This window comes from Chelonoidis abingdonii, chromosome 2, assembly GCF_003597395.2.
Source record: "Chelonoidis abingdonii isolate Lonesome George chromosome 2, CheloAbing_2.0, whole genome shotgun sequence".
Taxonomy (NCBI): domain Eukaryota; kingdom Metazoa; phylum Chordata; order Testudines; family Testudinidae; genus Chelonoidis; species Chelonoidis abingdonii.
The window spans coordinates 116309600-116323066 of record NC_133770.1 but is presented as its reverse complement, the minus strand read 5'-3'; the positions used below and the strand labels follow the sequence as shown (position 1 = coordinate 116323066).

Genomic DNA, 13467 nt, shown 5'->3' with positions numbered 1-13467 from the left:
CTCTCACACTCTAAAAATGCCAGTACATGAGAAAAGCCATCAGAACATGAGACAATGGTCAAAATGTGGAACACCTGAGTTTTGTTGCAATAAAAGCCATTTTAACTTGACCATTAATGATTACAACTATTTTTAACCAGCTTGCAAAACAGATTGTTCTCTCACAGTGAGAGAACATCCTGAAGAACAGGTTGTATTGTTCAAAGCCATTATAATGTCACCTTTGGGCGGGGGAGGCAACAAAGTCCATCAGCCTTCTTTCTCCTTCCTGTCTTACTCTCAATCCATAATATGGTTCTGAGGAAAAGTCAGGAAGCTACCTGATGTCTTCAGCAATGGGCTCACTGGGGCAAATGGTGACAATGCCATGTAACTCACCTTGGCTCCACTCTTCTTCCTATCTCAGTCTCAAAGTAGGCAGCAGATAGTGTCCCTTAGCAGCTCCTTCCTCTGGGAGCAGGCTATATTCAAGGGTTTCCTCCTTTGTTCGTTCCCACCAGTTGGCCACCACTGCTGATTGCTGCTGTCTGCAGCACACTTCTAGGCTTGTTGGAAATGCAGAACAGGGGGATCCACATGGGCTCCTAGGTAAAAGGTGTGGTTGAGAGGTCAGAATGCAGTTCTACCTGAGTTAGCCAATTTCCTCACTAGTATTCCCCATGTTTATTATTATATCTCAACAGCTTAACTGCACCTGGATGTAAAAAGAGGCTCTAAGAAATAACTGGCTTTTATATACAGTAGAACCTCAGAGTTATGAACACCAGAGTTACGAACTGACCAGTCAACCACACACCTCATTTGGAACCGGAAGTCTGGAATCAGGCAGAAGCAGAGACAGAAAGAAAATACAATACAGTACTACTAAAAAAAATAAAGAGAGAGAATCATTTTTCTTTACCATAGTAAAGTTTTGAAGCTGGATTAAGTCAATGTTCAGTTGCAAACTTTTGAAAGAACAACCATAATGTTTTTTTTTCAGAGTTATGAACATTTCAGAGTAACAAACAACCTCCATTCCTGAGGTTCATAACTCTGAGGTTCTACTGTAGCATTTTTCATCAATAGATCTCAAAGCACTTTACAGGAGAGATCAGTATCATTGCCTGTATCAGTATCATTTTTTTAATCAGGCTATTTGGGGTACCCTGCCTGTTTCGCAGACCCGAACAACCAAACCAGCTTCAGCCATTGCAAACAAGACAGCATGAGCTCCCTCCTTCTATACCAACTGTGGGAGAATTCTCAGCTGTATTCCTAGCAAGGCAAAGTCTGGGTCAACGGGTATATATTGCTACTCATGTAAAACTTCTCAGAAGAAAAACAAATAAGGGAGACAAAAGGATTGGACTGTGGTAGAGTGGGCAGGATGGCTTCGCTTTCTGGCTCCTAAGTGCTGCACAGGTATGAGTTTTTCTCACGTACGTTAGTTGTTCTGAGTTGAGTTAAACCTGATTGATGCCTGGAAGTGGTGGCTTGGGGACCTACAAAACCTTTTAATTTTGTTTGTCTGGAATTCTCTGTCCTCAGATTAAACAAACACAACTCTGGAAAAGGGAAAATTGGGTTTGAAACTAAACCAGATTAATTGATTTTAGCTGTGTATTGACACAAAATTTGGGCCTCCGGCATGTACAGATTTAGTGGCTGACTTTAGAAGATTCTTTTTTCCACATCACTATGTATCTCTATATGTAATCAAGACCAACTTTTCTTCTGGTCAATACTCTCAATAGGCTCTTGAATCATTGTCAAGGCTAATTTCCCCACTCTGGCACTCCGAGTGTGGAAGGTGGGGGCCTGCAAGGATTCTCAAAAATTAATACTGGCCACTCCAGGCTTGTATTAAACTCCCAAGGTTACAGCTTTTCTCTGATCTTGGATTGGTAGATGCTGCCACTGTTGAAGTGCAGAACCGCTCTGAGGGCCCAGGGAGGCACACTTGGGAATTCCTTTCTGTGGGTTACCCTCAAGCTCTTTCACCCCCATTCTGGGGAAGAGCTGAGAAAGGGGAAAAAAGGGAAATGAGCTGATGTCGTCAGCTAATTAAACAACATGTGCACAAACCGTTAAAAAAAAAAGAAAAATACATCTGGTTGCTCAGGCTATTGTTAGATTTTAAAAGAGCAATTACAAGGATTAAGCACCAAGAATAGCTTTTCTTGTGGTCCAGCTTAAAGGTTACAAGCAAAAGCACCTGGGGTTAGCACAGAGGAATCCATAAGCCATAAAGAAATAAAAGGAATAAACCTAATAGCGTCTTCCTAGACATTTCCTGATCTACTGACATGTCTGGGGTTTTAAATTAGTAGTTTCTAGGTATGATACTGATTATTTTTTCATATCTGGCCCAAGCTTCTTACAGCATAACTCTGCTCTGTCCGCCTCTCCCCAGGAGAACAACAACAGGCAGACAAAAGGGGAGTCTTGTTTCAATTTTAAAAAGTTCTAGCCTTCCCATTGGCTCTTTTGGCCAGGTGCACACTCACTTCCTTTTACCTATGTACAGCAGTGAGACTTTTTAACCCTTTACAGGTAGAGCAATTAGAGAACAGCTACTAAGAGGGATTCTATAGCTGCTGGCTGGCTGGATGTCCATAAAAGGGAGCAACCTCCCCACCCCCTTCATTTATCACAATAACATTCGCATCATTTGTTTTCAGTAACTAAACTTTGTTCTCTTAATGAGACCAATCCACAAAATTAAAGAGATTTGGGTTGCTGCATATCAAGGTGAAGTCAGATATGAGTGACTGATTTTAGATTTGTATAATATACTTTAACTTTGGCTACAGTATTGTGTTATAATACAGTGCTCTGTATCTTATTCTCCAACCCTGAAATGTAAACACTTCATAAATCTAAAATAACATGATTGACTTCTGAGTTTGTGTTGTCTCAAAAAGACACAGCCACTTCAGAATCATTCATGTTATACTGGCAGATTTGGATATCAGTGTAACATGACAGACTCACTAAGCAAAACAATTTGTACATTGTATTGTAATGAGTGTCAGTAACTGCACATAGTAACTCAAAATCAAGTTCACAGATAGAATGTAGATACATCAATATTTATGAAAAGTCTGAAATGTTCCTCTTCCTTGATATCTCTATACAGATAGCTTCATAGTTTAACAGAATTGTTTTCTAGTACAGTGACCTGTTCAAATACATCTACAAGATTATTTCCAGTCATCTACATTCAGTTAAACAGGTGTTTACACACTTGAGTGTTTTTGTCCTTGTGTGAATGTTGGGCCACAGCTGGATATGAATTTTGAGTGGCATGTTTACAAATCAAATGTGTTTCTGGAGTTTTGTTTACAAAACAAATGATAATATGCATTTTCTTTATTACTTTTGACCTCATAATTTCAGGTGTTCCTTTCTCAGGCAACTGGGTCAGCACTTGAATGTATTCCTTGTTTATTAGCAGATACTTCAAACATAATGCTCTAATTCTGTGATAATGCATGCATAATAAATATACTGTGCATTAAAAAGTTTTTCCATTAAAGTGATAAATACATTTTTCAGTATACAATAAATTTTCCCCAAGTCGAAATATGAAGTGCAGTTTGAAATCAATACTTCTAGTTGATGAATACTTTTTATTTTGTCCTCTTCCTGAATGGATTAATGACATTTCTGCATGCTAGATAGGAGGGTAATGAGATGCATACCACCTATAATCAAAAAGAGACAATATTTGGTTGCTATTTGTTTAATTTCTTTTTCTTCATTTAATGTTCAAGATGGTACTAAGCTCAGAAATAATTTACACCAAAGCCTTATCTACACTCAGGGTGAAATCCTGGCTCCTATGAAGTCAATGGGAGTTTTGCCACTGACTTAAATGAGACCAGGATTTTGCACTGAAAATTCTCAGTACAGACACAACCCAATGGCATAATGGTCTCTAATAGTATTTTCAACACTCCTTTATTGATACCTTCTGAGATGTAGCTTGATCCTCAGCACACCATTGGAATGGGTAAGATCGAAGTTCTTAACATTACCGGAGACAGTGATTACGAATCAATTGCCCACCGTGATTTTTTTTTTGTGCTTTCTTCTTGTCCTATCTTCTGACATTCCATTTCTATCACTGTGTTATCTATAAATAACTAAAAATATAGATGTGTAAAATCCATAAAGCACAAGTTCTTTAGCTGAAGTTCCTGACCACAGCTAACACTGTGTAAGGATTCCTATCACTGAGCTTTGCATTACCAATTAGAAAATGTACGGTGGTCACTAGATCAAGCCAAATAATTGCATGTCATGACTAGTTAAAGAGCTGAAAAAATATTGTATGCAGTCAGTTCCGAATATGCTTATGTAAGAGCTATTTCACATTACATTTAATTACATGGGTAAAATAATTCAGTCAGGTCTTATCCTTTGAATATTCCTCACTAACTTAGATATGTGTTTTGAAATGGTCTTTTGAGCTGGTTTATTTGAATGCTGCTCAACCATTCGAGTTTGTCACATGTTGCTGTACTTGCAGTGCTTTGCTGCTTTACTATTTTTTTTTTTTTTTTGGTTTTGGTTTTCATTTTTATGCTGTGAAAGTAACATCTTTTTCTTTATCTTTTTTAAAGATAAAGACATTCCCTGCTGATACATCTAATCCTTTTTTCGATCCTTTCACAACAGTACCACAGTTTTCTGTAAGTAGAACAAGCAACTGAAAAACTGTGTATTAAACACAACGCTTGCAACTCCAGATTATTTTTTAAACAATGTCAGAAATTTTGCCTTTAACAATCCTAATAAAGATACTTTCCAAATATGACTTAGACTGCAAATCAATCAAATATGGCCATGACTTGCATCAAGAAACTTGCCTGCATTTGGAGTGTTGGAGATTACTAGCAGCAGAAATAAGGACTAAAGGCCGCTTCAGGGCAGCAGGTCAAAAAATACAGCTGCACTCCCACAGTTCTACTGTAGAGGGCATGGGTGAGGCTACACAGACTCTTTGAATAAACAGGAAAGGCAGGGAAGGGTGTGGGGCTAGCCACTAATCCAGCTGAATTGGCATTCGTCCCCTTTACAAAACCTGACTTTGTCTTCTACTAGGGGACCTAATTTTCATGAAAATTGTATTCTGAATTGAAACAAGGAGTTACAGTCAATGTAAAACAGTTGTATGATGATGACTACAGTTGCATGCTGCTATAAACTTCCATGTTAATTAACAACCTAGAGCTGAATCTTGGAATCTTTAGTTCTTATTTGGGCAAATCTCCCATTAAACTTCCTTGGAAATGTTGCTTGAGAAAGAAGTGAGTTGGGGGTTTTGGGATTTGCCCCTTTGCACAGGGCATACTGCACAGTACCACATAAACAGGACTAATAACTGTATAACAATGTAAAAATTCGCCTGACAGACCTAATAGTACCGTACCTGGAATGCCCAACCTTAGAGTAGCAGTATCAGTATGATAGTAGGAGAAATAAGACATTTAAGCAACTGGGGGACTTGTTAAAATTAATATTAGAACTCAAAACAACTAGATATTGTGCATGGGACTCTGACTGAAACTCTCTGCATGACCGCCCAACATGGGACGTGGCTTAGCAGCCACAGAGAAGAAACCTTCTCATATTAGAATTATATTTCCAAATCACTAGTGTGACGTTCCTGAATTTAACTCATAAAATAAAGTCGTTCAGACTTAAACCTTAATTTCTGTCCTGAGCCCCAAATGTGTTTTCTCTCTCATGTGGTTATATATGAGATATGGAACCTTATTCACAACTGGGACAGCTACAGTATCTATCTGCATTTAGTGAGTTATTAAAGAAAGAGGTTAAGGCCTGATCATGGGACAATTTCTACTACTTTTTTTTGGTCATGTGTCTATTTTTTAAACCAGATTTTAGTGAGAGAGATTGAAAAATTCATCCTAATCTGCTTCATATCTATTTTTTGCTCTAATTAAAAATATCCCAACAAATGTATCGAAACCTTTCAAGCCCATCAAAGCAGAATTATTGAAAAAGTCATCCAGGCTAGATGGTGCCCACTTTAATAAAAATGGCAGGAAAGCTTCTACCTTTATGTCTCAGATTAAAAAATGTGTTGAATTACTCAGAGAAATCTGTGCAGAATAATATCCCCACTAGTTCCCCTGTAAAAAATGTCAAAAACACTGAAATTTTGCTAGGTTTCATTGAAAACCAAACTGAAAAATGTTGGCTTTGTAATGAAAACTTGAAAAATTCCAATGAAAGCTGAAAATGTTTAATAAAAATTTCAATTTAGCTAAAAAGCTATTTTGCCATGGAAAATTTTTGACCAGCTCTACTAATTAGGTTTTGTTGAGTGAGACAAGAGGGAGGGATGTTCGGCATATAAATAAGTTCTAACTAACCTATCCACAATTCATCTTTTCCTCTTCAGAGTATTGGTTCACTAAAAAAACCCACAATGCAACACCACAAATATCTAAAATTACCTTTCAACCCATGCAACCCATGGTATTTGTTTTGTCATAGAATTATACATTGTGGGAAATCTTTAGTGAACCAGGAAGTACCAAGAGGATTGCAGGGAAGGGAACAACTCATTTCTCTGCAGTTATCCCTGTCTCACAACCTGAATAATGGGGATCATTCAACAAAGAAATACTAGCTTCAAGTCAATTGATTTTCAGTTCACTTTAACACGCCAGTTGTGCTAGGTGTCACCCCCTGTTTGGCCTCAACAAAACAACACAAACAAATGCATTAGGGCAAAATTTCCAGAACAGAGCCAGATCTAACTCTGAATGTACTCTAGTCACGCACAGCATTATGCAGCTGCAAATGTTTGTGGTTCATTTTCCTTTCCCTTGCTTTTTCCTTTTCCTTGCTTTCTTATGAACAGCCTGCAAAGTTGTTGGGTTTTTGTTGTTGTTATTGGTATGTTTTGTTTTTAAGATAGGAATTTTTGGTTCTAATAAGCATTTTCAACAAAAAACCTATTTTTTATCTCATGGAAAAACAAAAAATATTAATAGTAAGATTTGGAGGCTATTTTCTGGTTTTATAATTCTGCAGTTTATAAAGAGCTAAACTGATTTTTTTACGGGGGAAGGGAATTAAATCTGATTATATTTTGAGTTGACTGGGTAAATCATAAATCTATTGACTTAATGGAGCTACTTCAATTCACACCAGCTAAGGATCTGGCCCAATATACTGTATAAACATAAGTATATAAATATATACTCTAGAGAAAAACAGTACCACATACATATCTAAAATAACCATTAAAAATGGGGCAGATCCTAAGATGGTGTCAGTTGCCTAGCTCCATTGGCTTCAGTTGGATTATGACAACTTATTCCCACTGAGGAACTGTGCCATGGTGCCAATATTTCATGATGCAAAGCCTGATCTGACAGTCCTTGTGAGACAAAACGCTGCATGAGGATTGCAAAATTTGCTTGTGTCTGGACTGTGACATTGAGCTTTAAAGGGGAAATGCCAGAGAAGTTTGGCAGCTTACCTTTTTTAATGATTAGGACTATAACTGGTCAGGATTAGAGGGGGGTTTGTTTGTGTGTGGTTTTTTTTTGTCAGTTTGGTTTTATTTTACCGTTTTTCATTTCAATGACTGGAAAGGCTCATGCTTAGAATGTTCATCTGGAATGTACTCCAAGCTTTCAGTTAAAAGATAGGCTGTAAAATGTAAAAAAGACACCACTGCAGCTTCTTCCTGGATCACCCATTGATTTAACCATCAGATTGTATCCCAGTACACAAGTTTCTACATTCAGTATTGATCATAAGTAGCTCACATAATTTGAAAAGTGATGAAAAAAGACAAATAGTCCAATAGTTGGATAACAATTCTCTGCCTCACTGTTGTGCTGACTGAATCAAGCTTGAAAGAACAGGTTGTCAAGAAAAAAACTCGCTGATAATAGTGTGAACATGTCCTGACTATTCTGAAGCACTGAAAAATTGCAGCTACTGTACATTACTATCAACTCAGTAACACACCAGCAGACACAGACTGTTCCCTGTTTGTCATTAAATGGTCCTGTGCAAACAGTGGGTCAGTGTAATTTTTTTCAGGAATGCTGCACGATGTCACATGACAGGATGTCCCAGCCTTTGATGTTACAGGATTTGTGATGCTGTAGCATCAGATGTGCAGTCTGGAGTTTGTGGTGTTTCTGTACATTTTATACCACATTGTTTGTTGCTAGTTGCCACTGGGTATTTCTTTTAGGGTTTAGTCCACTACATAGAACTCTTAGACCCAGACTCATGCACACCCGACTTTAATAAAATGCACAGTTGTCAAGGCAACTACGAGTTCATTTTGACAGGGTTCTATTCAAAAGGACAATTCTGGTCCATATCGGATTTAAACCACATAAAATAGTGATAAACAGCACTTTTATAGATTATGGGTCCATATTTAATGTGTCACGTATCGTGAACTGAGTTCAGTTTCACACAGTGGACTTTCTAGTCAGACTTGTCATCAGTGCACAACCATTGAATCTCTGTCCAAAGAAGTGGTGTCTGTTTCATTATATGAGGGTTGCTTCCTGGTTCTTAAAAGGCCACTGGGCAACCTCTCATTTTCCCTCTTTATTAGAGGAAAGTTGCTGATAACGAGTGTTTGAGAGAATGTGGGCATAAAAAGTCAAAACTAACTTATCCTTTTCATTATTTTCTTCTTAGGCAGAATTTATAGACAGCAAATTAGTGTGCTGTGCTGTGCAGTCATCACCTAAGATGTTACCACCAGTATCTCCTTCACCTGCAATGAGGTCCTTGGCAGAGACAGTCCCAACCCCGACAGTGCAGACGATATATTCATCACACAAACCTATTTCTCTGGCAGACAGGTATTGACCAGTTCATAGCAATACTATGGATCTCTCTCTAGGTTCCCAAGAGTTTGATTTCTTTTATTCTATCATAAATATAATGAGAGAGAACCTGCTGAGTGTGTCATTCAAAACTACGATTTCCACCAATGTGCAAATTCAGCTGCCATTTGGTACTTACCTCAGGACAAATGGAAAGCAGGAGAAACTTTCTCTGAATTGAAAGCCACTCTGAACTGGCGATGCAGCCAGCAATTGCCCTCCTCTGAAGGCCAAACATACCACCTCCATAACCACTGGCTTGGAGAGAAAAGGGTGTGCAGTTTTTTCTGAGACAAATCACCTCCCCTGAACCACTGGTTTGTTTTTAACAACTGCTGTTGCACTCTATTTTTCTAAATTCAGTTCTAACTGGGAAGGGCTGAGAAATAGATACTCTTTCCGACGAATACCAGGCACTGATTTTTCAGAGTAGTGTCAGGTTGCAATTGTTCTTCTTGTAGCATGAAATAGCGAAAAAGCATGTTCCAGCTTCCCACAGAAAACCTACTCTTTTTCAATTCTTCCATCTTACAATTGTTTCTAATGGTAATTTTCCCTCTCTAGAGACTGATGAGTGCTGAATTAACCAAACTGTCTATTTAAAGGGGGTAACTCTATAATTAGATCCATCTGACACCCCAAAAGCAAAGATCAGGCTTTCATTTCCAGACCCAAAGCACTGTACCAGATGGAAATGAGAAACAGAAGTTTTAAGATGGGAATATAATACACTAGACTTTCACCTCCAGATTGAAATTTTGATTTACAGTGGGTCACCAGTAAATGTGCTGCTTGGTTTCAATCTAATTTTAATTGGACATTTATTCATATTACTAGACGACCTAAAAATGTACAGTTATGGGCACTCTTTGTTCAGAAATGTCCTAACAGTTGTAGAGCAGACATCATACCTAGGGTGTGATCCAGCATCCATTTAAGTCAATTGAAAGACTCCCATTGACTTCAGTAGGAACTGAATCATGTTCTTATATAGCACTTTAGATCTTCAAATTGCTTTATAAACATAAACTCATTAATCCTCAAAGCACCACAGTAAGGTATATATATTTTCCCCACTTCACAGGTAGAGAAACTGAGCCACAAAAACTGTGACTGTTCCAGAGCCTCAGAGGTTGTCACTCACCCCCCAAACCAGCTGTCAGAGCTGGGATTAGAGTTTAGGAGTTGCAGATTGCAAATCAATAAGACCATGCCTTGCTGAGCGATTGCACTTTGGAGGAATACTGGCATAGCTGTGCTGGATTCTTGTAGTGTCCACCTGTCTGCACGACACTTAGTACTACAGGCCAGTGCGAACATTCTCTTATTTTCATTAAAATTAACTAAATCCGCATATTAACAATTGCACAAAATGCTTAATCTAAAAAAGAAAAATCCTAACTACTGGGTCTTTCTTCTGCACTGCTAACCATCTTTACTTCCCATCGTGCACTTGTGCCTCTCCATAGACTGTTGTTAAGGTTTGCCCTTTTAGAAAATGTATAGATAAATCTACTCATGTGCTGTTAGTGTCTCTAAAGCTACTAGCAGTTAACAATGAAAGAATATGACAGATGCATCAGACTTAGGGTAGGTGCAAGCAGCCTATGCAATATCTTTTGGGTAGCCCATAAGTGGGTGAGAGAGATTCTGAAGCATTCTTTCCTGAGCGAAGGTTTTGAAAATACTAGCCATTTGGTGAAATCAGGTCCATTCCAAAGGCCAAAAAAAAAAATGACCAGGGGCAGTTTTGCACCAGTTATACATAAACCTGGCATATTCTGAAGAGTAAACTCTGTAGAGATTCCCTCTTTTCTTCTGTCCCCCGCTGCCTGCTTCATTCCCCTCCCTCTGTCTTTCCCTGCATAGTGTTCTCTTCCCCCCACACACTCTTCCTTCTCTTCTCCTTTCCAGCAGTCCCCCCGTAGTTCTCAAATAGGGGTGCTGGCAGACCCAGAGAATGCACTGTATTTGGTATGTGTCATGGCAGCAGCCCCACAAGAGCACTCCGCACCCTCAGACCCTCTACCCCAAAGAGCTCTGGGGAGAGGGTCCCCTCACATACCCTTATGATTCCTGTACTTGGTCCCTGTAGTGGGCCAACCCTCAGCCTAGGCTCGGTCATTGTCTCTTTGAGTCTCTTGACCCTGGGTCACCTACAGAAGCCTCTACTCTCTGTTCCCAGCAGGAGTTCAGCTCACTCCAGGGCTCTTTCTGAGTCCAATTACTTCTAGTCCCTGGTGACACTCCTCAGGTGTCACTCCATATCAGGCTTGTGGTGTCCTCAATCAAGGGTGGGAGAGGAAAGGAAAGGTTAGTCACTGCCTCAGGCTGGGCTTCCCTTGCTACTAGAGCTCACTAGCAGTCCCTGGCAGCCTCTCCTCCTGGATAAACTTCCCCCCTTCTCTATGGCAAGTGTCACCTTTATTAAGCTTCCCCTTCTTCAGCTGGAGCATATTCTGCAGGTGCATGTAATGGATGCTGCTTGAATGCAAGAATGCTCATTAAGCTTTTATTTCAGTGGGATGGAGGCGTATCCCATCACAGTCCCCACCATGGTCTGCCAGAAATGGAGAGAACCAGGAGACTTGGTGGGTCATCAGAGGAGGTGGTAACAAAGCTCTCTCTCTCCTTGACCATAGTTAAGGGGCTGCAGTAACCATGATCTATATGGGCATTAGCCCACTCAAACACTAGGATCAGCAGCGGACTGAGGGAATAGACAGTGAGGGGCGTGGCTCATCTGAAGATGCAGAGCAGCAAGAGACTGGGGGGAATGTCCGAGCCCACTCAAGGACCAAAAGTGGCAGAAGTCTACAGCCACTTGACTATACCAGTCACCTGAAGAACAGCTGCAGATCCAGTCTTCCTTCTCCCCAGGTTTGGCTGTGCAGGAGTAGCAGTGGCAGTATTCGATCCCGCAGTGCTTACCCCACCAACAGTAGATGTCCACTTGAGATGGGGGGCCTGGTCCAGTCAGGTGGTTGTAGGCATGGGGGGTGGAGGGGGTTGGGTAGTCTCCTCTTCCTTCCTTTCCCTGTGTAAGGAGGTATGCTTAGCTGCTTCACAGCTGCTGCTTCCTGCTCAGTTCCTCCTCCAGGACCAGAATGCTTTATGGAGATGTCTACTCCTTGTGCTTTGTAGCCAGTGTGTGATGATCCCAGGAAAGATCTCTAGCACTTAATCCAGCTCTGCTTCCCATTCACTTGCGTGCACTCTAAATAATGCTGTAGGCTATGTAGTGAAAAGAAACCTCACGGGGAACTGAAAGGCGATCTGGGCCCTGCGGAGCAGATTGCTGCAAGTCTTTTTACATGGTTTTTACATTAATTAACAAGACTAATCTTGCTTTCATTGAAGACAATGGGACCTTTATCAGTGACTTTGTGGGGAGAAGGAGTAAGCCCTAAAATGTCTCATGCTTTTTTCCCCCTTGGTTGCTTTTCTTTACTACTCAAAATGTGAAACGATTTTCACTTCTGACTCAACCATCTATTTTCAGCATTTTGGCTGAATCCAGTGGAACCTTTCTCCTTCCCTTGGTACTTTAAAAATGTTAATTATTTTTAATTGATATATGTGGCATTTTGTTGTTCCCATAATTGGCTGTTTGTGCATTAATTACACAGTGCTGAGACTCTGAGGCGTGAACTCGAGAGAGAGAAGATGATGAAAAGACTGTTGATGACAGAATTATGAAATTCTCACTTCGTCACATGGAGACTGGATCGGGGCCTTTCATGTGCCTTCTGTCTGTTTACATTCCTCCACTTCTGTGTACTCAACATAATGCATCATGAAAATGTGTTATGTTCCCAGCTCGCTCAGATTCATCACAGTTGGTTAAAATTAAGTCTTGGCTTGACTTTAACTTGGAGAAGTTCCTTTATTCATTTGCTGCTGGGAAATAAACCTTCAGTCCTTTATTTATCATGAGTATTAGGATTTTCTACTATTATAAAATGAATTTTAGGTTTGGTTTTGGTAAATCTAAGGTAAAAATGATCAGCAAGGAACATACTGATTTCTACTGAGAAACACTGTTCTGTATATATGTTAATAACTGCACAGAGATTAATGTTATGCAGAATATTTTGATAGTAACATAGAAAATGTCATTTTGTATAACTGAAAACTGCACCAAGTTACTGCTGTTTGTTAAAGAATCATTTTTAAAAGCAGAAAAATGATTACATCTTAACCCTATAACTCTTTGTTTCTGCTGAAAAATAAATGGCTATCTTCTCAAATTCCTAATTTAATCTTTACTCAGATATATGTAGATATATCTGTACTGCCTAAAATCATGTCATCTTGGTTTGACAATAAAATAAATCATATTGTATTCCTGGTAAAGAAAAACTTCAATGTTTAGTTGTTTGCTATTGACACCCTTATCATTATCATTAAACCAAAAACATTAAATCATAAATAAGTTTTAACTAAAATCCTACAAACACTTGCGTGCGTGTATACATACAGGGTTACATCAAGCAACTGAGGGTATGTCTGCACTATGGGATTATTCCGATTTTACATAAACCGGTTTTGTAAAACAGATTGTATAAAGTCGAGTGTA

The 13467-nt window shown here is 39.3% G+C and overlaps 1 protein-coding gene across 1 annotated transcript in view; it reads left to right on the top strand.

The window, feature by feature from the left end:
* EPB41L4B (erythrocyte membrane protein band 4.1 like 4B) overlaps positions 1–13138 on the top strand; it is a 305664-nt gene extending 292526 nt beyond the window's left edge. The window contains 3 exon segments of the mRNA XM_075063387.1: positions 4611–4679; positions 8698–8864; positions 12518–13138. Of these exon segments, the coding sequence (XP_074919488.1) occupies positions 4611–4679; positions 8698–8864; positions 12518–12587 (306 nt within the window). The 3' untranslated portion in view covers positions 12588–13138.
* The last annotated feature ends 329 nt before the right edge of the window (positions 13139–13467 follow it).